Below are 24363 nucleotides of genomic sequence, written 5' to 3' on the forward strand. Positions count from 1 at the left end.
CATGACATGATTCCCCTCTCCTCCCCCGACCCTTCCTTCCCTCGTGGCTGTGTTTTAGTTGGTTGTACTCTAACCAACTTACCTCAGTGCCGTCCGAGCTGGGTCGCCTGGGTGAGCTGAGGCGGTTGTGGCTGGACAGGAACCAGCTGACGTCACTACCGCGGGAGATAAGCGGGCTGACAAGGCTGCAGGTGGGGCGGGAGGAGGGGGAGGGGGGAAGGGGGGAGGGGGGGCCGCCTGGGAGGAGCACTCTCAGCACGTCAGCAAGCAGCTTGACCTTCCCGGAATTACTAAATGACCACCAGGTTATTTGCCGACAACAGGAAAGGACCGGTTTTAGCGAATTCAGTTCACTGTCGCTTTCGACGACATCTTGCGATACTCCTGCCTAATACCAGCTTGCCCTCCGCCGCCTTTAGCTTTGCTGCCTACCTCCGCGGCGGCTTTGCTTGCTTTTCTGCTTTCCATATGACTCCTGTACCTCATCATCGTCTCTAGGGGGCTAGGTAGTCGTTCGCTGAGCCTCAGCAGCCTTCTTCCCGTTTCGTAATCCACCTGCCCACGTTGTCGGGATGACCCGACCACACTCCCAAGGCGGCTCTACGGGTCGGTACTACTTTCATTCCTTGCCTTATTGGTCTTACCTTGCGGTGTGTCCACTAGCCATCTATCTATCTATCTATCTATCTATCTATCTATCTATCTATCTATCTATCTATCTATCTATCTATCTATCTATCTATCTATCTATCTATCTATGGTGTTTCCTCCCTCCCCCAATCGTCTGTGCTTCGTCGTATCTCCCTCCCTCCCTCCCTCCCTCCCTTCGCTCCCCACACCCCACCTCCCTACCCCCTTTCCCGCGTTCATGGTTCTTCTTCCCCCCCTTCCCCCCTCCCCCCCTCCCCCCCTCCCCCCCTCCCCCCCTCCCCCCCGTTCAGGAGCTGTATTTGGACCACAACCGGCTAGTGGAGCTGCCCTCGGAGCTGGGGGCACTGACGCAACTGAGGCGATTGTAAGCGGTGGGGTGCGGGTGGGGAGGTGGAGGGGGTTTTGGGAGGTGCAAATCCTGCCATCAGTATGTATGCATGTATGGGAAGCAGGACGTGTGTCTGTCTGTCTGTCTGTGTGTGCGTGTTTACCGGTCTGCCGCTTTTACCTTCACTCCTTACCAACCCTGTCCCCTCCCCCGCGCTGCTGCAGGTACCTCGAGGGCAATCCTGAGCTGCAGTCCCTCCCCCCACCGGTGGAGGCCCTGCCCTGCCTGGGGGAGAGTGTGGACTACGGGGCGGGCCAGGAGGGTTTCAAACAGGAGATGCAGTCGTACAAATGAATCTGGATCTAGCAGGGTAGGGAATGCGGGGTTATCTAGTCGGTCGGGGAAGGGGGGGAAAGGGCGGGGGCTGGGCGGGGCTGGCCCAGGGGTATCTCAGCACGATCGAAGGGGGGGGGGATGTACGGCAGGTCATGACGAGAGATCACAACACAACACAACCTTCCATTAGTGTGGGGGGCTCCGAGGGACTGGACTGGAGAGCGAGAGGATTGGAATCCGAGGACTGTGTTTTGGTCCTGAGGGGGTCCGAGGGGGAAGCCCCGGCCCCGGGAGCCCCGGGTACTTGTCTACCGTTGGAATGGATCGTCCGCGGGACAGCTTGGTTTGTACGGCATTGACTGGCTTCTCGGACTGGTTGGACTGATTTGTACGACATTTGAAGTATTTTTGTGTGACTGTCTGTATGTGGTAACAGACCGTGTGCGTGTATATATGTATGTATGTACATGCAAGTGCACACCGTGTGTGTGTGTGTGTGTTTTGTCCGGAGCTGTTCGGGTGGGGGGGGAGGAGGGGTAAAGATGCCCTAGGCGCTGTGTATTGTGCGGGCGTGCGTGGCTGGATAGGGCCATTGGTGGTCACGAATGGCTCCAGCACGGCGAATATTCACATGGGCTTCCAACTCCTACACATGTATGTATGTGTGTGTATGTATGTCCGCGAACTGATGTGCGCCATGTGTGTGCACTGCCGGGATGGGAGAGTGCGCGGGAGTGCGTTCGGAGGCAGAGGGATGTTGCAGAGACTGCTGCACTAAGGGCGAAGAGAGAGAGGGGTGATTCGGACCCCAGGGCCCCCCGGAAAGGTTGCCGTACTATGGAGCGAATCCGTACTTCGATAAACGGCATTTGACGGCATTGTTCCGGGAGTGGCCGCCCCGGAGGAGTGGAGAGGGGAGGAGGATTCCGGTACTTCGCGCTGCCCCCAATCCCCCCCGACACCCCGCCCCGCCCCCCCGCCCCACACAGACTACATAACCGGCTAATCAATAGGTGATGAGCAGTACTCACAACACACGCACACATACATACAGACATAAACATACGTACATACATACACACGCACGCGACACGTACATATGGTGAAGTGGATGGCAGCCAGGCGATGGGATCTGCTGTCTGTGTGGTCGGAGATAGTGGGGTGGTATGACCTTAGTGGTGATGGTGGCGGTGGTGGTGCTCCAACCGCCATGTTGAGTAGGGGGCCCCACCCCCCCGCGATGGTAATAACGGGGTGGTTAAGTACAGTTCAGATTGGGAGGGAGGGGGGGAGGGAGGGGGGGAGGTTGTATCGTCGCCCGGTGATGTTAGGGTGGTGAGGAGGGTGGGCGGGTGAGGCCGGGGGGTGTTGCCATTGATTCATGTTGATGTTGTTGTTGTTTCTAGGGTGGGGTTGGGGTTGGGGGTGTGCGCTGTTGAGACGCGGTGCTGGGGGGGCCTGGCGGTGGCGGTGGCGGTAGGACGTGGGTGTTAGTGCTTGTGGACAGCATGTATATGTATATATGTATACGTATGTATGTATGTACATGGAAATCTGATTTTGTTGGAACTCTGTGTTAAGTTCCAGTAACGAAGTCCAAGGTGCGCTGTCAATGGAGCGTTGACGGTCTGTGTCACCGCCGTCACCGCCGTGACCTCCCCCCGTTGTGTGATCCCCAACGTCATCGTCATCGTCATCGTGATGGTCAGTCACCATGAGACTTGTGTAAATAAAAGAGGGAAGGGGAGGGGAGGGTGTTTTGGATCTGGATCTCAGCATGCAACTAAGTTCGTGAGGCGAGTTATTTTACATTCGTAACGACTCTCATCCTGGGGGGTCTTGGGGGGCCGCCCGTGCATTGCCACTGTGAAGCAGCAGACCTAAAAAGTGGAAAATGGAGTTGTGTTCCCGGACCGGTTATGGCTCGGCGCAGCTATGGCCTGTATGTCTATAGATGAGATGTAAAGATGTAGTAGACGTGTACGTGAGATCTCTTGGCCACTTACCATTTCATTGTGTGTGTTGAAACCCCAGAGATCCCTCCCCCCGCCCCTCTGGGCATTTCGGCGAAGGAAGAGGCGCCATCGCCCCGACTGCTGCTCCGGCATCAACATCAGCATTTTTAGCACCGCTCGGTTAATCGCAGGACTCCGACATTCTGTGCGTAACTGAATGTTGGGTAGCATGCACCTGAAACTCAAAGGATGAGATTGTTACAAACTGCGTGGCTTCTGGGGTGATTGCATACACTTGGATGCTGGTTTAGAATTGAACACTAGATGACGACGCTTGACCTGCCTTTTAGTAAGTGTACGGCGTCGTTTGGCGGTTGCTCATCATTTGCTTGTTTCAGAATCCTCAGTGAGTATCCGAGTTGTTATGACCTTCGTTTTGTATATTCTACTGTCACATTTGTACATTATACCTTTGCGTTGGCTTTCCGAAATGCCTTGAAGTGTATGCAGAACGCTAAAGGGCGTCGCGGACATAGATTACTGCTTGATAGATACTTGCTTGATGAAGAGCCATGGCTGCTCGTGCGTTCTGCAGGCCTAAGGTCCAAACCCAAAAACCTTGTTCAGCGGCGGAAGCTTTAGAGGTTGTCCAGGACATTCTTACCAGCGGATCTCTTGGACTATCAGACGATTTGCGGGTGAACTTACATATCGTATCTGGGCAACTTGAGCTTCTCAAGGAGTTTGCCAACGAAAATTGCGATGGTGGGGCGGCCGACAGACGGAAGCTGGCGGCGACAACACCTGGCCCAGCCGCAACTTCACCAGGCTTCGCGGCGCAAAGCAGTAAAAGGGAGAAGCATCACAGCAAAGATGAGAAGGATGAAAAGCAGGGCACGCAGCGGCCGTTGACCGCTGAGAAAAAGCACAAGAAGGACGATGGGAAGGAGGGAAAAGAAGGGAAGGTGGGTCACAAAAAGGGGGACGGCAAGGAGGAGAGGAAGGAGGATGGCAAGGAGGGAGACGCGGGAACTGAGGGCAAGAAGGATAACGAAGGGAAGGAGGATAAGGAGCAGAAGGAGCGGAAGGAGGGGAAGGATAAGGAGAGGAAGGAGAGGAAGGATAAGGAGCGGAAGGAGGGGAAGGATAAGGAGAGGAAGGATAAGGAGCGGAAGGAGGGGAAGGATAAGGAGCGCAAGAGGCGGTCAGAAGACGTCGCGGACGGAGGTAAAGACACCGTCCAGAAGTCCAAGAAGCAGAAAGTAGCAGCATAGCTTTTAGGATAGTTAAGTGATGCTGGTGTGGTGGTGCTGGAGGCTGAGGGGGATCGTTCCAGATCCGTATTTTTAAGTTGCCGCGGGGTAACTGATGGACAGGACTATCGGACAGACTGACAAGCCGGCTGGCTGGCTGTGCCAAGCAAGTGGAAATTCCCTCTGGTCTCTGGGTCATTTTGCTTTTTAACCGTTACCACGTCTCTTGACTTTTGACTTGGTTTGTTTGCTCGTTTGCAAGCTGTGAATGACCATGCCTCAACCAGCCTCCACTCCGGGGTGGAATAACGCTGCTTGATGACGTTCTTGTAAAGCCGTAACTGACTAAGTCGCGGTGTTTCGTTCATCTCGTTGTGTGTTGTGTTACCAACTTGATTTGGTCTGCCCCCCTGTCAAAGCGCCTATGACGCGCACCGTTTGCGGCAGCGGTGGAGGTGCTGGTGGTGACTCCTCACCCTATCGGCATGCTGGCTTGTGAACAATCCATTTTTCGGCTCCAGCCCCAATGGAGCCTCTGTTTTCTTGCCGCTATCGCCTACAAACCGCTGACCTAACGAAATATTATGCTTATGAGCTGCTGGTGCCGTCCGCAATCGCGGACCCAGCTGACCGGGTGCTTCAGTGCTGACTAATCGTTGTTAATAAGTTTGAAAAGACGGCTGTGTGGATGTGGTGATGATGATGGTGATGGTGAGGGGACCGGGGCCTCTGCCCTGGAAAGGGGGGAAGGGTGTTTTGGTGGTATGGAGGCGGAGTTGGGGGGTGGCTCCTTCTTGCGCCTCTTTCTTATACACACACACGCACACGCGCACCGACGGCATCAGCTGTGAGCTCAATAATTCTCTACTTGGGCTGTGTGTCCAACAATCTCTGAGGGATGTGCTGAGGGGTGGGAGCTCTGTGTGCGTTTCGAGCGCTGTCATGAAAAGCCACCAAGTACACCCAGTCGTCCGTGTCCCAGCAGTGTGCGTCCCAGTCCGCTCTTGATCTCCTCTCGAGCTCTTTTAAAATATCTTTTTTCTTTTACTCAAAAGTACTCTCCTTCTCTGCGACGTGGGTGCGGTTTCGGGGGGCCCCTCCGCCTTTGGCGCCCCCCCCCACCAGAGGCCTGTCTGTCAGTGTGACCATTCCCCTTCATGCCTTGCCGCGTATCATCATCATCGTCATCATCGTCACGACCAGTGGAAACGTCAGTGCGCCGCCATAACATTGTTAGTTCAGTCCGTCTATCCGTGGAGTGCGTGTATGGCGACCCCGGGTTCTCCCCCCGTACACATACATACACATACACACACACTCGTAAATGGGAAATGCAGCAAGCGGCATCCATCTAGTTCTGACATCATGTACAAACTCTCTCTCTTCTTTGCGCCTCTCTTGGGCCAAGTAACGACATAGTGAGCCCGCGAATGCAAAAGGGGGCCCCCTACACATATAAAATCGTAGTGTTAGCAAGCGGCACGGAAGCCTCCCACTCTGTAACAATAAAAATCGATGCGGTCTTCAATCTTCAAGTTCAACACACTCTCAAGTTGTCGAATGTCTACCCTACCCGGGTAGGCGGACTGGGCGGTGCACAGTGCCGCGATTATCAACATCGCCCACGCCATTTTTTGGGCCAGGGCCCCAGCGCTTGCCTCGTCGCTTATTGTTCCAATAAGGCACCGATCCAACGGCAGCGGCAGCGGGAGTGGGAGTGGGAGCGGGAGGCAAACGTTTTCCCGACCGCTCTCTGCACAGTGAGTCAGCCCAGCAATTTGCGCACATGTGGCCGCTAAGCAATGGGCCTGTACAGATTAAGTGGGCCTTCCGCCCCTTCTCCGGCTTCCAGAAAGCCAACACAGCCTTGTCACAGCCTTCTTGACAACTAGCGCATCGCCCGGCGCCGTTTACACACGCCAACAAAACATAGTACAATAGAATCCCCCCGTGTCGGGATGTGGCTCATGATGATGATGATGGGGCCCCTCCGGTGCCGCCACCCTCATGCCACCGTCTACCTCGTGCAAACCGAATTCGTTCTGAACTTCCCTTCTCCGGGCTGGGCTGGGCTGGGCTGGGCTGGGCTGGGGTAAATCATTCCGCACCCGCATATCACAACGAACACTGCCCTCTGAGACCACCCTGCGCCCATGTCAGTCGAACGAGCTGCCGCGTGTGCCGTACACACAGCTCGCATACTGGTTGTGGGTGGTGATGGCAATGATGGACGATGTCTATGAATATAATGATGGTTGATGGTGGCGGTGGTGGTGGCCATCCCACCCCCCTCCGCTTCAAAAAGCATCTATTGGGACTCGAGCAGCTGTCCAACCACCTGGCCTCCGGCCTCTGCCTCATATACACCACCCCCTTTAATGTAACGCGCTCCCTCTTTCCCCTCCCCCCTAACCCCCCTAACCCCCACCCGCCCATCCACTCCCCCACCCGCCCACACAAGGGAAAGCTGGTGGAAAACCCTAGTGGCCATCCGAGTACAGACAGCCTTAATCGCTTGGTGCCTTCCCTGTACATTTCAAACTCTCTGCCGTACATAATTGTACGAATCCGTTCCAAATAAAATCCCGTATAAATCTACCCTTCGGTGTACTTGCTATCTGCCGCCGCTTCACCCGCCGCCGGCACCGCCGGCGCTTCACCCACCATCTGCCGGCGGCGGCTGGCCCCGTCCCACCCCTCCGAGGTACGGATCCCCCTCGAACAGCCTCAGTGCCCCCGGTAGCAACCCGCCGGCCGCCCCTCCGCCAGCGCCCACCTCCAGAGCCCCGTCCGCCACCACCACCACCCGACGCTGTTGCTGCTGCTGCCGTTGTTGTTGTTGTTGCTGCTGCTGCTGCTGCTGCTGTCGTACACCTACAATGGAATACAACGCCAGGCGCAAGACACGCGCGCCACACGAAGACCGTTAGTGTCGATTGGGGCTCCGCGGGGGCGTTGTTTTGGGGTCCCGGGGGGGGGAGGGGAGAGACGAGAGATGCGGCATAGCGTAGCTGGTGGGGCGCTGGTTGCAATGAGCTTGTGCCCCCAACCACCCTCCTGTCGCTAACGCCGCCGCCGGCGCATTGCCGCCGCCGTTTTTGGTAAATGACGCCCCCCCGCGCTGAGGCCCTCCCCCAACACTCCGTCCACACAATGCCAGCCGACAGACTCGTTCCCCCCCTCGGCAAGGGGACAAGGGGGCAGAGCGAACTCGCCCCCCCCCATCGAGCACGCACGCACGCGCGACACAACACAGGACGTCATCCGTGTACACACAGCTTCAAATTCCCACCAGGACGTGGGCGACGTCCCCTGCTAGCGCCGGGAAAAGGTAATTCACGCACTCGTACACGTACACGTATTCGTACATGTCATACCCCTACCTGCAGTGCCCATCCGCGCCAGACTGCCCGCCACTGAAGCTGCTGCTACAGGAGGCGGAGGCGGCACCAGGCCCGAGATGCCAGGCGGTGGCGGCATGGCCTTGGTGGCGGTGGCGGTGGTGGTGGTGGTGGCGGGGGTGGCACCGGCCCTGCCGTCTGCATGAGAGACCTGACCCCCCCCTCCTCCTCGACCAAGTGTACCATCAGTGCTTAGAGGGTGCGTGGGTGCCGCTGCTGGGGGGTGTTGCGCCGGGGGGGCTTGGGGTGGGGCCCAGGGGTTCAGCAGCCCGCGGAGGCCACCGCCGCCACCGCTGCCGCCGCAGGCATCACCAATGCCGCCGCCGTCGTGAGAGTCGGCGTCGCCTAGGAGACTCCTGCTCCTCGACCCTGTGTAGCCATCTGCCATGCGGTGCTGCACTGGGAGTGCGGCGGCAGCGCCACCGCCACCGCCGCTGCCCCTTTTCCGTACACCCACTGCTGCGGCCTCTGCGGCAGCTGCGACGCTCGTTCGGCCGTCTCTGCGTTCAAACATCGATCATCGCATCGCATAGAGGCCGCGCTTGTCCGCATTGGAAAAAGACGCGAAGGTAAAGCGTAAACATGCATGAACATGTATGCACATGTATGAAATATAGGTTATTGAGTAAACATCATTTTGATTCGTGTCATCCCAGTTCCAGGTGTACAACTGCGAGGTCCTATGGCTTAACGGATAAAGCGCCGGTCTACGGAACCGGAGATTCCAGGTTCGATCCCTGGTAGGATCGGATCGAGTATTAAAATATTGCTCATTATGGCATAGGTTTTTGGTTATCGGATTTCGAAAGGGTCGAACTGCTTCCGACGTTAAATGGTAATGGTGCCCCTAGTCGACGGACAACGGAGAACTTCCACCGGAAATATGGCCTCCCTGCTCCACACACATCATACATACATGCATATTCTTAACAAAGCTTGACTAGGGCATACCTCAATCGACGAAGCAAGCTGTTGCTTTCGCCGCTATGTCGGCAGAGTAGAGCGCCCATCCCCCTTCCCGTCCCTGAAGCAGCCGCCAGAGCACCACCACCACCACCTCCACCACCGGCAGTAGCGCCGCCGCCGCCGCCGCCGCCGCCGCCGCCACCCTGTGTTGCGGCAGCGGCGGCCCGGCTTCCCTCCACGTTCTCCCCCCCCACGTCGACCCCCACATCAGAGACCACCACCGCCCGCTGTGACCCAACATTCGACAGCCGGTGCTGCCCCCCTTGCTGCTGCTGCCCCAGCAGCGGGTGTTGTTGTTGTTGTTGTTGTTGTTGTTGTTGATGGTGGTGGTGGTCATTGTGCTGCTGATGCTGTTGGCGATGCGGTTGTAGCTGATTCTGCAACAGCGGCGCGAACAGACGAAAGGGCGAGGCGCCAAGCGGTGTTGATCTCCCCGCATCCCCTTCCGGTGACTCATCCTGTTCCCCCCCCGCCGCCACCGCCGCCACCAAAGGCCGCACTGTGTACGGCAGTTTGGCCGCCGGTTCAGGACTGTACAGCGGCTGGGGGTGCCGCTGAGCCCGAGGGACCGCCGTCGCCGCAGCTGGCGCCGCTGCCGCCGTCGTCGCCGTTACGGAACCGCTGCCGCTGCCGTTGCCTCGGCGTGTGGTCCCGCCAGCCGCAGCTTCCCCCACATCGTGCTCTCGCCTCCGCTGGTGTACGACAAGTGCCGCGTCGTCAAAGGTCACCCGGCGCGCTCGCTTCGCGGCAGGTAGCAGTAGCTCTGGCTGCCGTGCTACCGCCGCCGCTGCGGGCTGTTGCTGCTGGTGTTGGTGTTGCTGCTGGTGTTGGTGTTGCTGCTGGTGTTGCTGCTGGTGTTGGTGTTGCTGCTGGTGTTGGTGTTGCTGCTGGTGTTGGTGTTGCTGCTGGTGTTGGTGTTGCTGCTGGTGTTGGTGTTGCTGCTGGTGTTGGTGTTGCGTGGCTGGCCGCTTCAGCGGCTGCTCCAGCGCTACTTGTTGTTCTTCGCCCGGAGCCGCCGTCGCCGCTTTCAGTGAGGACTTCAAGGCGCCCTGGACCATCTCCGCGCCCGCGAACAGCGGCCGCTTGCGAGCTGTCGTACTCCTACCACGGCTGGCCTCCGCCGCCGCTGCTGCAGAGGCTGCGGCGGTGATGCCGCCTCCGGCCGCTGCCGTACCCGCCGTTGTTGTCACATCTGCTGCTGCCGTACGTCCTCCCAGCGGCGGCTGCTTTGTGTTGGCGGCGGTTCCCACAGCACACTGACCACGTCTCGCCGTGTTCTCCTGAGGCCCTCCCCCCCCAGGCGCATCCAGCTGGTGCGACACACGAGGCCCCTCCGCGTCCCTTTTTGGGGCGTCCGCCGGCGGCCGTCTTTCACCGCCGCCTCCGTCCTCGGTGCCACGGAACGGCAGCCCGCCTCGCGCCTCCTGCCGCCAGCCGGCCCTCGACTGAGGTTGCGATGACGGAGAGCCCTCGAGTTGATATCCGGCGGGCGGTGGCTCGGCATCGGACTGCTCAGCGCCGCCGCCGCCGCTGGCGGCGGCGGTGCCGATGCCGCTGAAACCGCGAGTGACGGTGCTGACGGTGGGCGACATGTACTCCGCTGCCCAGGAGGACCGGCTGTGGCGCCGTACGGCAGGGCTCCAGGCAGACGAGGCGTCGGCGGTGGCGGCGGCGCCGTCCTCAACGTCGACGTACACTTCCCGGTGCACCTCCCGAGCACCGCCACCCCGCATCGCCGCTGCCGCTGCAGTTGCCGCACCATCGTCCGCCGCCTTCGCCGCCTCCGCGTCGGCCCTGAAGTGGGTTTGCGGCGGTGGCGGCGGCGGCCGGGGCGGCAGGTTGTGCATCCGCGACGCCGCCGCCGCCGCCGTTGCATTGCTGATTACCTCGGAGGCCGCCGGCTGGGCTCCGACGTCGGGGACTGCGCCTCGCTCCCTGGAGTGTGGAGGACCCGGACGCTGCCGCCACTGCAGCCGCTGCGGCGGCAGCTGCCCATGCTGGTGCTGGTGCACGTGTTGTGGGTGCGGTAGCGGGTGCGGCTCGGGAGGTCTGGTAATATGGTTGGAGTAACCGCCAGACGAGACAGCCGCGCTGTCCTGGACGCCATCGGGAGCGTACTCCATGTACGGCATGTGCAAGTGCTGTCCGTACGGCGCGTACGGCGTGGCGTGCGGCATTGCAGGGTAAGTCATGCCGTGCATTGGCGCATATCCAGGCGGCGGCGCGTGCGGATGCGCTCGGGTGTGCGGGTGGGGGGGGATCTGCGGGTGCTGGGCCGCATGAGTGTGGGGGTGTATGTGGCTGTGGTAATCTGCGGGGTAGAAGGCACCTCCATAAGTGTTGTACGACGTGTAAGGATTGAAGGTCATGGCGCTGGCGCCGTGGGGATCCTGGTCTGGTCCCGGAGGGTTTGGGTTGAGCGTTTGGTTGTCGCGATGGTGCTGCTGCTGTTGGTACGGTGGCGGCGGTGGCGGCGGTGGCGGCGGCGGCGGCGGCGGCGGCGCAGGAAACTGTGGCGGCGCAGGAAACTGCGGCTGCTGTGCGGGGTGCAGCGGCGGGGGCCCAGAGTGTGCTTGCAGCTGCGGCGTACTCGCCAGCGGTCGTACCGTGCCCGTCATGCCATCAGATCCTCTGTACGGCATTGCCGCCGCTGTCGCGGGAATCTCTCCCGGCTGCGCAGATGGCGCCTTCTGGGCTCCCGCTACAGCATCGTCCGGCTGGTTGTACGGCACAGCGTGGATGTCCTTCTCCACCTCACGCACAGCAGTCGTTGCTGCTGGTACTGCGGGTGCCCGACCTTGGCCAGCTCCCACCTCCCCCCTAACCCCCCGCACCTCCGCTCCCAGTCCCGGACCCGGCGCACCCGGGTGGCACCGGGGGATCTTGGCGCCAGGCTGTGGTGCCTCCTGTGCTCCTTCCTCCACAGCGCCGCCAGCGCCGTTGCCGCTTCCCTCGCCACCGTTGCCGCAACCGGCGTCCAGTCCGTCCCACCTCGCTGAACCGGGCTGGCCAGCCGGCGTCGCCGTCGCCGTCGCCGTCGTCGTCGTGAGTCCTAGAATCTCAATCAAGCCCTGCCGTACGGTTCCCACGCCCAGGGCCCCTAGATCCGCACCCGTACTGGAGGACAGTGCCCGCAGTAGCAGAGCCACCACGTCCTGTTGTGGCTGTAGCTGTGATAGCGCTTGGTGCTTTTGGCTAAGCGCCACCTCTGGCGGCGGCGGCGGCGGCGGCGGAGACGGCACTCTTGCGTCACCGTCGCCAGACGCTGCCTCAGGCGCTCGTACCTGCTGGCGGTGTTCGGCATGCTGCCGCAGAGGCGGGAGCTTGGTGCTGACGTCAGCAGTGGCGACGCCAACACCATCAGGTGCTACGGCTGCTACTTCTGCCGTACGATGGCCCTGGAGAGATGTGCCGCCAGCGTTAACCGCTCCGGTGTTGGTACCAGCTGTGCTGGTCGCGGGCGCTGAGGCGGCGGCGCCGCTAGTTGCGAAACCCACACTTGGAGCCCCACCGCCGCCGCCGCTGCCGCTACAGCCGCCGCTGCCGCCAGAGTTCCCGTCGTGCCTGTCTCCCTCCTCTGCCCGCCCTCCCCGCCGCCACCCAGCCAAACTAACTGCCGAGCCCGCCCTGCCGCTGCTCCCCCCGCTACCTCCCGTTCCGCGCTGCCGGCGGCTGGCGACGTCGGGGTTGTCGTACATCGAAATCCGTGCGTCCGTACCGACGACGGCCGCCTCCGCCAACCCTTCTACCTGCGAACCGCCTCCGTCAGCTGCAGCGTGCGCATCACCAGCCCCATCACCGTTACCAGCCTGCTGGGTCTGCTGGGCAACACCTAGCGACACTGAATCCATTGATGCGCCTCCTTGCTGCTGCTGCTGCGGCTGCTGCTGCTGCTGTTGTTGCCGGTCTGGCCGGGCCCTAGCCGCCCGGAGGCCCTGTCCAAAGGAGAAGGTGGCGGCCGCGCCGTCGCTGTATTCCTCCTCCTGGGTCCCCTCTTGCACCTCCGCTTGCCGGACCGCCTTCTGCTGCTGCTGCGGCTGCGGCTGCCACCCTCCTCCTCCTCCTCCTCCGCGGGCAGTTTCCTCTCCACGCCCTAAAGGGAATGAAAAGTTGCCTGCGGCGCCCGTTTCTCCGTGGTCTTGGTGTTGCTGCTGCTGCCCATGATGCTGCTGCCCATGCTGCTGCTGCTGGTGTTGGTGACTGTGGCGGTAATCGTGGTGGTGTTGCTGGGTAGGTTGTGGTTGAAGTTGGGGATGCTCCCCTCCCTCCTGGCGCGCTCCTGGCGCCTGAGGGTAGCACTGCTGCGGATGATGCGGAGGCAATTGCAGCGCTGGCTCCTGGCCCCGTTGCGGTGGCGGAGTGTGCGACTGTCGTTGCGTCTGTCGTTGCGGCGGCTGAGGGCTCGGTTGCTGCTGGCTTGCATTTGGAATGTGCCCTGCATATGGATGCGCAGGGAGCGGAGTAGAGGGCCGTGACGCGGGGAAATCCCCATCTCCACCTGCACCTCCACCTCCACCTTGCCGTGTGTGTGGGTGCGGCGGCGGCGGTGGCGGTGGCGCTGCCGTCGCTTGTGCAGCGGCGGCCTGATGTATCTGTGGCTGTGGCTGTTGCTGTGGCGGGTGAAGGTGAGGGTGAGGGTGAGGGTGGGGGTGAGGGTGGGGGTGAGGGTGGGGGTGAGGGTGGGGCTGCAGCGATGTCTGTCCGCCTGGTCCCCTGACATGCCCTTTCTGTATCCCAGCATGTCCCGTCTCTGACTGCTGCAGTTGCTGCTGCTGCTGATGCTGGGGCGGCGGCGGCGGCACATGTCGCAAGGGTGGCACGGTCCCCAATGGGGGGACAGGCCCTATGGCCTCCACCGATACGGGCTCCTGCTCCTGCTGCTGCTGCTGCTGCTGCTGCTGCGGGCCAGAGGGGTCCACATCCCGCCGTCGCTGAGGCGACCCCTGGGGGGCGCAGCCGTGACTCTGAGCCGCTGCTGACGCTGCGCCTGCAGGTGCACCCGCCTGCGCCCGCCGTTCCCCCACCGTCCCTTCCTCCGTCCCGCGCCGCCCACCGCCCGCCTGCTGCTGACACGCCGATGCACCGCCCCATGGGTCCAAGGACTTGAGGAGTTGTACGACGAGGCCGGATGATAATCCGGCGGGCAGGCCAGGCGAGACGCGGAGGACCTCCGGCCCATGGGTCGGACCCGCTGGCTTCGGTGGTGGCGGCGGCGGCGCCTGCTGGCGCGTCTGCTTAGGCCCTGATCCCAGCCGCTGTCTGAAGGCCAGATCACGGGCGGCGTACTGCAGCACCAGATCTGCATCACCCAATGACTCCAGGCGGGGACTGTCCGCGAAGAACTCCTCAGGTGACAGACCGCTGGGAGGAAGAAGGTGACGGGCTGGGGCGGACGAGGTGGCGGCGGACGAGCCGCCGGCCGCCACCGGCGCCGCCCCCTCGTGGCCCAGGGTACCTTCTGCCGTTACCGCGCGGCGAAGCAACAAGTCAGCGGCTGGCGCCCGTCGGTGCGACGGGGCGCCGTCGTCGTCGCCGTCGCCGTCGTCGCCGTCGTCGCCGTCGTCGCCGTCAACGTCATCACGCTCAGGGCCGGTCGTAAGGTCTTCCCCCTCCTCCATCCCCTCCGGGCAGGGAGGTGTTAGAGCCGTGGGGCTGTCCTGCAAGCTCCCCCCGGGATTGGGTTCTTCCTCCTCCCGCTCCGCCGCCGCCGCCACCTCCCGGCCAGGTGGTTTTAGAGCTGACGGTGCAAAGGCTGCTGCTGCCCGTGATATGTCCCTCGTATCGTCGTTGCCACGCTTGGCAGCTGTAGCATCGGCGGCGCCGTTGCCACGCCGGGCCCGCCATGGCCGATTACTATTACCATGTTTCATGGGCTCCAGAAAACCGCCACCAAACACCTCCTCCCTACCGCTACCGCTACCGCTACCGCTACCGGCCCCCGGGCCCTGGCGGCGACCGACTCCTGGTTCCGTACCACTCGCCGCCTCTGTTACAGAGCCGCCGTCGGCGCCGCCGACACTGACAGTGGCGGAGCCGGCCGCCTCCGTCAGCCTGGCTGCGGCAGCCGCAGCGTCGCCGGCGCCCGTAACGGCGTCGGACGTACCTGTGCCCCCCGCCGCCGCCGCCCCCGCCGTTGCAGCCAGTGATGATATTAGGATGGGCCGCAACGGCTGTAATCCCCTGCTGCTACTGCCAGGAACCCTGACGGGGGCCCTGACCGTCGGCCCCTGTCCTTCGTAATGACCGCCGTCGCCGCCGCCGCCGCCGCCATCGTCATCACCATTACCATCATCGCTGCGGCCATTGCCATCATCGCGCTCTTCAGCCGATGGCGTCATCCAGCCGCCGACATGCGAAGACCGACAAGGGGGTACAGCGGGGGTGTGGTGTGTTATCGACTTGCGTCCGCGGTCCCGGTCGGAGACACAAACATTTCACATGTATCCACACATGCACACGTCCATAAACCAGCACCACCCCGCCTTATCCTGCAACCGCAAAAATCTGGCCCCTCGCCCTCCCCCTCGCTCTTTTGGCACCCTTCCCTCCACCCTCCGGGGACAACTACGGACAACGCCGTCCTCCTTCGGCAATACACTACCTGGAGCAGTCTGTTGGGTTGTTAAGTGTCGACGATAGATGTACAGCAACCCAGTCCCGGCTCTATCCTCGACAGTGGCGGCGGTGTCATGGCGGGACGAGCGACCGCGACTTAACCGCAGCCCCGCGTCGCCATCGCCACCGGTCTGTCTAGCAGCGGACGCCGCGGCGACGGCAGCTGCCGCCGGCGCATCGGATGCGGTCCTCCTCCTTTCCCCCGTGGACAACGCGGCTGCGGCTGTTCCTGCGGCTGCATCTGCCGCTGCGCCGGCTGCATCTGCCGCTGCGCCGGCTGCATCTGCCGCTGCGCCGGCTGCATCTGCCGCTGCCGCAGCCGTCAGCGGTTCCGGAGCGTGATGTGCTATCCCGTTGTCGCCGCCGCCGCACCCTGTCGACAAGGATACCCGGGCCCCTGACGCCCCCCGGTGAGCCCAACCGCCCAACAACCTGGTGAACAGAGCTCGCACCTGCGTGCACGTGTATGCATGTATGTATGTCCGTATGTATGGCAGCCCTTCAGATTGGCTGTAGCAAGGGTTTCAGCGGCTCAGGAGTCAGGATTCATTCAGACCTCGCCGCCGCAGGGCAGCAAGGTACGCGCAGTCACGTGATGTACGGCACGCACACAGCGAAAATTGTTGTCGCTGACGTGTGTCACGTGTGTCAATGCCGCCTCAATACCCGTACTCCCGCACCCGCCCCTGCACGACACAAAATTTCCCAACTAAAATTTCCCTAAAACCCTAATGCCTTTTCTCAACATTACAATGGAACGCCGAGCCTCCTCACCTTATCCCTCTCCAGTATCGCCCGCGCCCGTCGCGCCTCATCCAGATGCAAGCTGAAGCCCCCGAAGCCGTCGTCACCCTCCTCACCCTCTTCCTCCTCTTCCTCCTCCTCCTCCTCCTCCTCCTCCCCATCCTCCTTCGAGGCGGCAGCCCCACTTCTTTGCGAGGAGAAGTCCATACGCGGGCTCGCCTCACCATCCGCATCCATATCCACACACGCTGGCTCCTCCTCCCCCCTGCCCTCATCCTCCATCACCTGCTCCTGCTGCCGTTCAGGGCCACCGGGCCCTGCCAGATCCGGAACCTCAGGGCCTGGCACCTGCAGCTCCGGAACCACTTCCGCTGCCGCCAGCACACTGACCAGACGTGCTAAAGGGGCGCAGGCGGCCGTTTCCCAAAGAGCGCCTGTGACAGCACCACCACCACCACCACCACCACCACCACCAACAGCAGCAGCGGCAGCAGCAGCAGCAGCAGCAGCTCGTATGGTATCGCCAGGAGCAGCAGCGACCACCCGTCCAAACCGCTCCGGAACCCTTTCCAACACGTGGCCACTCCGCCAGGGCGAATGTACGGCTGCAGTTCCCACAACTGCCTCATCCCTTGCCTCCACTTCCCCCGCTAGTTCCTCCACGACCATATCGGCCGGCCGCGATGGTGTCACCGCATTTCGGAGCGCACCTGGGGCATTGGCGGTGACCTCAAGCACCATCCGGGGGCTCACGGCCGCCGCAGCCGCCGCCGCCGCCATCGCTATTGAAGTGCCCTCCATCACCTGCGCCGCCGCCACCGAAGCGGATTTCCTCGCCGGCGCGTGCACCGCTGCCGCTTCGGTCATCACTGCCTCTGTCACCACTGCGGCCCCCATCGCCGGTGTTGGCGCCACCGCCGCCGTGGCCATCGTCACCACTCCGGTCGCAGTTGGCTCCGCCTCCTCAGTCACGGGGCCCCCTCCAGCACACAGCATGCCTTGCCCTGCTCTTAGCACTGGTGCTGGTGCCGGTGGTGCTGGTGGTCCTTGCCCTGGTGGTGCTGGTGCCGGTGCTGGTGCTGGTGCCGGTGCTGGTGGCGATGCCGGTGCTGTTGGTGCCGTTGGTGCCGGTGCCGTTGGTGCCGTTGGTGCTGCTGTCCAGGAGGGTACCTCCACCCCCCCTGCACCGGCCTGGGCAGGTCCAGCAGGTGCTGCGGGCTTCCGCACACTGGGGGGCCTCATCCGCCTCACCCTCGGCAGCCGCTCATCCGTGTCTGTCCGGCGGCCCCCAGCGGGACTACTGCCGTGCTGGTGGTCAAGGTCTCCACCTCCCTGCTCCGCCGGAGGTGGTCCCGAGGGTCGCCGCGCGGGGCTCACAAATAGGGAGGGATGCGGTTGTTGTTGCGGTTGTTGTTGCGGTTGTTGTTGCGGTTGTTGTTGCGGTTGCTGTTGCGGTTGTTGTTGCGGTTGTTGTTGCGGTTGCTGTTGCGGTTGTTGTTGCGGTTGATGTGGTTTAAGCCCTTCGGGGTGTTGCCGTGCCGGTGGGCCACCATGGAGACGATGGGGGCAAGTTGAAGGATGTTGAGCTTCTGGTAAGACAGCTGCGGGGCTCTGCTTAGGCAATGTCGGCCGCGGGGGTTGCTGTTGCTCCTGTGCTTGTACCTGCTGCAGCTGATGCAGCTGGTGCTGTTTTTCTACGGTATTACGCTGCAGAACCAGCGGCGATGGCGGCGCTTCGGATGTAGATGTGGTGACCTGACGCGCAGGCGGCAGCTGCGGTGGCGGTGGCGCCGGCAGTGACCCGGTGCGCGGTACGGTGGGTCTCTCATCCGTGGCATCATGTGGAGATGGAGGTAGAGATGATGCCCCCACCCCGGTCAGCGGGCGCGCCGCCGTTGGCGCCAAGGGAGAAGAGCCGGCGGGGCGGGGCCGCTTCAGCGGCCTGCCGTCAATGCCTTCGCCGTTGCCGTCAACGCCAACTGCGGCGACGGCAACACCTGCTGACCGCCGCTGCTGCATGGGCTGCTGCCGCCGCCGCCGTTGCCGCTGACGCCCGCGCTGCGCTCCACCCTCAACCGCCGTCCCCTTCTCCTTCTCCTTCTCTCGCACCGGTTGCTTATCTGATACGATACCGGAACGCACAGCCCACGGCCGCGGCGGTGGCGGCGCCGCCGCTGCCGCTACCTCCGGCTCCGTAAGTCCCCCTGAGCACCGCGGGACCTTCTCCTCCTCCTCATGCTGACGCCCCAACCCACCACGTCCACGCATCATCCCATGTGCGACATGCATATCGTCACGTTCTCGTACAATGCTCCGGCGACCGCCGCTGCCGTCGCCGCCATCATCAGCCTGCTGCCGCTGAGCCGCCGCCGCGGTGTCGGCGGCGGCGTCTGCCGCCGCCCACTCCGCCAGCAGATCCTCCGCCGGACTCACCACGTAAAACCGGGGGGTCTGCTGCAGCCTCAGCCTTACCTTCCCGCAGCAGACCGCCTCGTGCAGCGTCAGCATCACCGCCGCCGCCTGAGCCACCACCTCAGGTGTAGCCCAACGTGGCAGTACGACACTGCAGCGAAGGCCCAGTACGAGCTCCAGTAGCCGCTGCAGGCTCATGTAAGGCCCGTCGGGAACTGCTCGGCACGGGGGGCCCGACGGGGCCAGGGACAATTCAGGAAACTGGCATGTTCGTGGCTGTGTTCATTGTTTAGGTTGACGGGGCGGAGGATGGACGGTTCGGTTGTGCTCCACCCCCCCCCCTGTGGGGGCCCCCCTTTGCCCGGACGGAGGGTAGACCTCCGTGCACAATAGAGAATATCCTCCAGCAAGGCGCAATGCCCCCAGCCCGTTCCCGCTCCCAGGGAAGCACGTAGCTGCTGTTCATGCGACAACCCTATCCGCCCATGCAATACCCGCGAGGCGGCACACGCACCTTTCTGTAGCAGCAACTCGTGAGCCTGAGCACCTAAATCCCCGCGGCCTCGCGGAGTCCTACCAGCGTCGGCAGCTCTCACCAAAGCCTGAAGGCCCGGCTGCCGCAAGGTTGCAGCGGCGCCGGTCCGCGGGTCGGTCGCCGCCGCTGCCGACGGCTGCTCCGCCGCCGCCGCAGGCGACGCCGGCCGCTGCGCCACCGCCGCCGGTGCTCCCGGCCGTTCCATCGCCGCCACAGGGTCCCCCAGACGGCTTGCAGCCGCCGCCGCCGCCGCTGTCACTGGTTCCGTTGACCGCTCCACAGCTGGTGGCGGTTGCCGCGGACCCGCCGAGCTACGTCGGGCTACCGCTTGATGTCCATCGCTCGACGGCGGCCGCGCTGTCTTTCCCCTGGGTCGGCTCCCAACGGTACCGGGGAGCCGCTCCCCGGCGCCTGCAGCTACCGCTGATGGCCCCGGGACGGGCGGCCCCGCATGTCCGGTACCCGCAACACGGCCGCGTGTAGTAGCAGCGGCAGCAGCAGCAGGAGGAGCAGCTGCCGCTGCCGCCGCATCCGTAGAATTACCGGCTTGTACGGCTACTGCTGCCCGAGGACCCTCCTCCGCGTACTCTTTTTCTGGAGGCTGCTGAGCCCTGTGATGGGGCTGGGGCTGGGGCTGGGGCTGGGGCCCTGTTTGCGGGGCCACCGCACTTGACCGACAACCCTGAGGACCTGCTTCGCTGTCGGCTACCTCCCGACCTCTCGCGACTGCTGTGGCGGCAGTGGCCGCGGCGGCGCCGACGGAGGACGCTGGAGATCGGACGGGGGAGGATCGGAGGCCTACATTGTTTGTAGTACTCGTCTGTGGTGGCGGCAACTGCGGCGGCGGCGGTAGGGTGCAAGCCACAGAGTGCCCGTGAGTCACCGTGGCGGCGGCATGCAGGCGGCACGTCCGCTTCACCCGGCGATCCGCGTCACCGCTGGCGTACGAATCCACTGCACTCTGCGGGTCTGAAGCTACAGCTGCAATGGCTGCAACGGCAGCGGCGCCGGCCGCCGCCGCCGCCACTCCCCCAGCCGCTGCTGTGCTGAGGCGCCGCCGCCGCACGCGGCGCTGCTCCGACGTCGCCGCAGAGGCCGTAGCACCTGCAGCAGTAGCAGTAGCAGCAGCTGGATCGCCCATAACAGTAGCAGTAGCAGCAGCTGGGTCGGCTGTAGGCGCTGCTGCAAGGTCTGGTCTGCCGCTAGGCCCATCGCCGTCGCGGCTCCTCTGCCCCAGGTCCACTGACGCCGACGGCGCTGCGTCCGCGAGGCTCCGCTTCCGGTGCCCACCAGGGTGGTTCTGGAGCTGTGCTCCCGTACATGGGCTCTTGCAGCCCGGACGCTGGGCTGTTCCACCACGCTGCGCCACATCAACCACGTTCTGGAGCAACGGTTCGGTCCCTGAGGTTTCAAGTCTCCACTGCACGGTTGCGCCCTTGTCCTGTGGTGGCGCGATGGGCACATGGTCCCGGAGAGACTGGTACTCCGAGGCGGCTGGCGGCTGGCCGTCAGCGCCGCCGCCGGGTACGACAGAATCCCGTTTCTGGAGCTGCCCTTGAGGACCCGCCGCCGTGCCAGGGGACTCTGGCTCGTTGTTCATGGCTGCTGCCGGCGCGAACGGCTGCGTGACTTCCTTCGCAGCTTTGGCAAGAAAGGTATATTCTTCGTGCTTGTCTGTTGCTGCTGCCCCTGCTAAGGGTGGCTGTGCGGCGGCCGCCGCCGGGCCGCCTGCAGGCCTGAGCAGGCCGTCCGCTGAACGAGCCAACACCTCCGCCACTGACGTTAGTGGTGCTGCCGCAGGTGCCGCAGCCTCTGGTGCACCCCCCTGGCATCCAACTTCCTTGTATTGGACTCCAAACCTAACACCTTTGCCACTGACGTCGCCCGTGCCGTATTCTGCCGTTGATGCAGCTCCCGGGGTAATCTCACCAGCAGACGAGGTAGCGCAAGCAGCAGGTGTGTTAGCCGCGTGACCTCTACTGGGTGTAGTCCTCCCTTGGCCGAACGCACCTGCATCTGCTAATGATGGTGATGGTGATGGTGATGGTGACGGTGGCTGTTGCATTTCATGCAGCTGCTGCGGTGATGGTACGGCAGACGCCGGTCGGGGTATTACCGGCGCGGCAGCATGTGAGGACAGTGGGGTTGGGGGGCCTGTGGCGGCTGTGGCAGCTGCCCCCGCACCACCAGGTGAACGGGCTATGGCAACCCGCAGGACCGTGTGGGCGCCCTTTTCTACGGCGGCGGCGGCGGCGGCGGCGGAGGGGGCGGAGGGGGCTGAGTCTGCGGGTGTTTTAGAAGGGGCCTCGCGCTCTGATCCCTCTACTGGTGCTGCTGGCGAGCCATCAAGTTGGCGGACAGGGCGGACAGCGCGAAATGCCGAGGCAGCTATGGCCGCGGCATCAGACCGTTCAGCGCCCGCACGTTGTACCTGTCGTACTGCAGCCGCTGCCAGTGTAGCAGCTGTAGCTTGGTCGGCCACATGGCTTGCAACAGTAGCTGCTCTAGGTTCCATTGCTACTGCAGCATTTTCTCCTGCCGCCGCGTCAGCTGCTGAAGTTGCGGCAGGTGCTGCGGCACCTTTTGTCCTTTCGCCCCCGACCCCCAAGACCCTGTCCGCCGAGTCGAAGGCGTCAGCGCCCGACGGGCTGTGGGGCTCCCGGACCCCTTCCCAGCTGCCGCCGCCGCCGCCGCCGCCGCCGTCAGCCCCACTTGGCGGGCTAGCGCCACACAGCCGCCGCACACACACCGGGGCGGTTGCGGTAGTCATAGAGGTTCCCCATGTACCCTCCATGTGGTCCCAGTACACGGCGGCGGGCCTCCCTCCGGCTCCGGGAAGACCTCCGCCCGCTGGGACGTCAATCCGGGGCCCGGCCAAAGCTCGACGGCTCGCGGGTGCACCACTCGACCCGGCCCTCGAGTCAACAGACGCCTTACCAGGCCGCGCCACTGCCCCCATGGCCGCCGCTGCCGCTGTCGCCGCCTCCGCCGGGTCAAGCACTGCTGGCGATGGCGCCGCCGCTACCGCAGCCCCGGTCGGCGCACCTGCCGCACACGCCTCCTGCTCCACCGCAACCTCTACTGCCGCAGGCGATGCACCACCAAGCTCACTTACACACCGCTGTTGAGCAGCTCCAGGAAGGTCTCCAGGACGAGCACGAGACACGGAGTCTTCTGCGCAGGCGAGCTGAGTCTTCTGCTGGTCGCTAGACCCGGGAGAAGCACATGAGCGGACGTGTGGCACATCGGGGATACGTAGCAATGCGGCGGGCTGTAGCTGGGCGGCCGCGGAAGCCCGGCGGCGGCGATGGCTGTTGCTGCGGCTGCCGCTGCTCATGGACTGGCCAAGCTCCAGGGGCGTCAGTGCTACATCGCCACCGGCATCATGGCAAGATACCGGAGCCGTACATGCCGGTGCAGTGGGAAGGCAGCCGCCTCCGTCGTCCCGTTCCTGCTCCTGCGCTGATCGCTCCAGCTGCTGTTGCTGCTGCTGCTGCTCGCCCAACTGTTCGCCCAGCGGCTGCTGCGGCGCTAATGACGGTTGCGGCTGCTGCGGCGCTAATGACGGTTGCGGCTGCTGCTGCCGTTCCAGTGTATACTGCTGCAGCTCCGGCTCCTCCTCGACCTGGCGCTGTCCTCCGCCTTCTCCTTCGCCTCCTGCTTCCCCTGCTCCTTCACCTCCTCCTCCTCCTCCTTCTCCTTCGCATCCTCCTCCTCCTTCTCCTTCCTCCGCTCGCCCAGGTTCCTGTTCCTTTTGTTGCGCTAGCTGTTGCACCCGCTGATCGCATGACGGTACCATGCATGGCTCTGTATCAGGCCCCTTCGGTAAGGATACGGAGTCACAGCATCCCGCCCTGGACAGCAGTCCCGCTGCGGCTGCGGCTGCGGCTGCGGCTGCTGCTGACCGTGTGGGGCCGGCAGCTGGTACTCCCGGCTGCGGGAGGGCCAGCTGGACATGCGGTGTCTGTGGCGTCGGTGGCGTCGGTGGCGTCGCCAGGCCCTGAGAGCCGGCTGGGTCGGCCTCTGGGATGGTGACAGTGGCGGCGGCGGCAGTGATGGCGATTTGGTCCTCGGTTGTGAAGGGCGATGGCGGTAATTCCAGCCGCATGTTGTCGCCGCGGGGCGGCGATGCCTGTGCCACCCGACCCGGCTGCTCTGACGGTTTACGATGCGGCAATAGCGGTTGTGGCGGTTGCTGCGTCTGTGGCGACGGCAGCCGCAGCTGCGGTTGTGGTGTCGGTTGCCGCACTTGCGGTGACGGCAGCTGTTGCTGCGGCGGCGGCGGCGATGGCAGCGCCAGCAGGAAGTCAACACCATTCCCCGTCTCCGTTGTGTCCTGGGACAAGGTCCCAGCCCTGGCGCCTAATCCGTCTGGCCGCCTCCGCCACCGCCGCCGCTGAGTGGAACCGTCAGCTACAGCGGCACAGACGTCACCCCCCGCTAGACCCTCGCCTATCTCATCACCCGGTCCCAGGCCTTGAGACCCTACTGCTACTGCTGGTGCCGCTGCTGCGGCTGCAGCTGCTACTGCTTTCCTGGCTCCCCAGGCCGCCCCGCTGGCCTCCACAGAGCCCCCGCCCCTGCAGCCCGCCGAAGCAGCTACTGCTGCCTCCGTAGCCCCTGCCGTAAGGTCTCCGTACTGCCGCCGCTCCAATGGCCTTAGCACCGAGGCGGTTGCTGCCAGTACAATCTTGCTGCCACCAGCAGCGCCCGTATCAGCGATATGCACGTGAGGGCATTGTACGACTGACGTACCTCCGTAGTCACTGCTCCTGTTGCCGTCGGGGGAGACGGCAGCGGTCGCGAATGGTGGCGGATCGTCGTTGCAAGGCGACTCGACAGGTGCCGCTGATGGCGGCGGCGGCGGCGGTAGCGGCGGCGGGAGATTCTGATGGTGGAGCCCTTGGTGCTTCACATCCGCTGCAGATTCGGCCGCGGGACTGGAGCATTCCGTACAGACGGCCGTTGTTGCGTCTGCGCTGGCTCTCGGTTGTTGTACCTGTGGCGGCGGCGGATAATGTGATCGTGACGATAGTGGCGTGCGCTTCCCCTGAGGTTCCAGTTGGGCCGCCGCTGTCGGTAGCGCCACCGCTGCCGCCTTCGCTACCGCCTCCGCTGCCGCCACCGCTGCCGCCTCTGCCTCCGCCACCGCTCCCGCCTCTGCCTC

At 63.5% G+C, this 24363-nt stretch overlaps 3 protein-coding genes across 3 annotated transcripts in view; 2 read left to right on the forward strand and 1 right to left on the reverse strand.

Annotated features, from left to right (window-relative positions):
* VOLCADRAFT_89724 (uncharacterized protein) overlaps positions 1 to 1333 on the forward strand; it is a gene marked incomplete at both ends in the record, with an annotated part of 5025 nt that extends 3692 nt beyond the window's left edge. The window contains 3 exons of the mRNA XM_002949304.1: positions 59 to 191; positions 942 to 1015; positions 1204 to 1333. Of these exons, the coding sequence (XP_002949350.1) occupies positions 59 to 191; positions 942 to 1015; positions 1204 to 1333 (337 nt within the window). The remainder of the gene's footprint in view (positions 1 to 58; positions 192 to 941; positions 1016 to 1203) is intronic.
* Positions 1334 to 3842: 2509 nt separating this feature from the next.
* Positions 3843 to 5042, forward strand: VOLCADRAFT_104280 (uncharacterized protein; the record flags this gene model as incomplete). The annotated part of the gene is made up of 1 exon (XM_002949305.1): positions 3843 to 5042. The coding sequence occupies one exon, from the start codon at positions 3843 to 3845 to the stop codon at positions 4542 to 4544; it is 702 nt and encodes a 233-aa protein (XP_002949351.1). The 3' UTR covers positions 4545 to 5042.
* A 2355-nt stretch (positions 5043 to 7397) lies between these two features.
* VOLCADRAFT_89726 (uncharacterized protein) overlaps positions 7398 to 24363 on the reverse strand; it is a gene marked incomplete at both ends in the record, with an annotated part of 28431 nt that continues 11465 nt past the window's right edge. Inside the window, 17 exons of the mRNA XM_002949420.1 lie at positions 7398 to 7465; positions 7907 to 8424; positions 8876 to 11151; positions 11497 to 12288; positions 12402 to 12562; positions 13389 to 13500; positions 13609 to 13788; positions 13915 to 14945; positions 15492 to 15957; positions 16280 to 17440; positions 17501 to 18876; positions 19176 to 19478; positions 19914 to 20177; positions 20487 to 20924; positions 21207 to 21431; positions 21777 to 23219; positions 23952 to 24116. Of these exons, the coding sequence (XP_002949466.1) occupies positions 7398 to 7465; positions 7907 to 8424; positions 8876 to 11151; positions 11497 to 12288; positions 12402 to 12562; positions 13389 to 13500; positions 13609 to 13788; positions 13915 to 14945; positions 15492 to 15957; positions 16280 to 17440; positions 17501 to 18876; positions 19176 to 19478; positions 19914 to 20177; positions 20487 to 20924; positions 21207 to 21431; positions 21777 to 23219; positions 23952 to 24116 (10979 nt within the window). The remainder of the gene's footprint in view (positions 7466 to 7906; positions 8425 to 8875; positions 11152 to 11496; positions 12289 to 12401; positions 12563 to 13388; positions 13501 to 13608; positions 13789 to 13914; positions 14946 to 15491; positions 15958 to 16279; positions 17441 to 17500; positions 18877 to 19175; positions 19479 to 19913; positions 20178 to 20486; positions 20925 to 21206; positions 21432 to 21776; positions 23220 to 23951; positions 24117 to 24363) is intronic.

Source organism: Volvox carteri (assembly GCF_000143455.1).
Source record: "Volvox carteri f. nagariensis unplaced genomic scaffold VOLCAscaffold_14, whole genome shotgun sequence".
NCBI lineage: Eukaryota > Viridiplantae > Chlorophyta > Chlorophyceae > Chlamydomonadales > Volvocaceae > Volvox > Volvox carteri.